Raw genomic sequence first — 545 nt, 5'->3', positions numbered from 1 at the left:
ATCTACTGCAACTGCTTCAAACAACGTCCGTCCATACGTTATACTGCACAACCGAACAAACCGCTACGCCTATACATTGATACTAGTAACGTGGCTGTTGGCCTCTCTTTGATTCAAGGAGCCAACACATTGATGACAAAAACTATCGACAAGCCAGCCACGCACAACTACAGTAACACGAACGAAGCCCAAGGAGGGTATATGATCTTGAAGAAACATCTGGCGCAGATAAAAGACTATGTTCGAACCATACGCAAACCACTACTCATTTTTACGGACAACGCACTACTCAATACCGCTCTTAACCAACCACAGACCGACGATAAAGGAGACACATACTACTTTGCAAACAAAATACTAAGACTACTTAAAACTACCGACGCCGTTATTACATACCACCATATTCATGGTAAATTCAATCCAGCAGATATCCCAAGTCGCCGTACTAAGGCCAATTTAAAAATAGAGAAAGAAGAACACACGACTGAAAAACGATTGTGGTCAGACCTGCACAGATAGAAGAGATAGCACCGACAACCGACCAG

General features: G+C 43.1%; 1 protein-coding gene across 1 annotated transcript; it reads left to right on the top strand.

Annotated features, from left to right (window-relative positions):
* Window positions 1–201: 201 nt before the first annotated feature.
* GNI_192730 (hypothetical protein) lies at window positions 202–409 on the top strand (the record flags this gene model as incomplete). The annotated part of the gene is made up of 1 exon (XM_011135377.1): window positions 202–409. A coding segment is annotated over one exon (208 nt), but the record flags the coding sequence as incomplete, so codon positions are not given.
* Between the last annotated feature and the right edge of the window lie 136 nt (window positions 410–545).

This window comes from Gregarina niphandrodes (assembly GCF_000223845.1).
Source record: "Gregarina niphandrodes unplaced genomic scaffold scaffold00086, whole genome shotgun sequence".
Taxonomy (NCBI): Eukaryota; Apicomplexa; class Conoidasida; order Eugregarinorida; family Gregarinidae; genus Gregarina; species Gregarina niphandrodes.
This window is presented reverse-complemented; position numbering and strand designations above follow the sequence as displayed.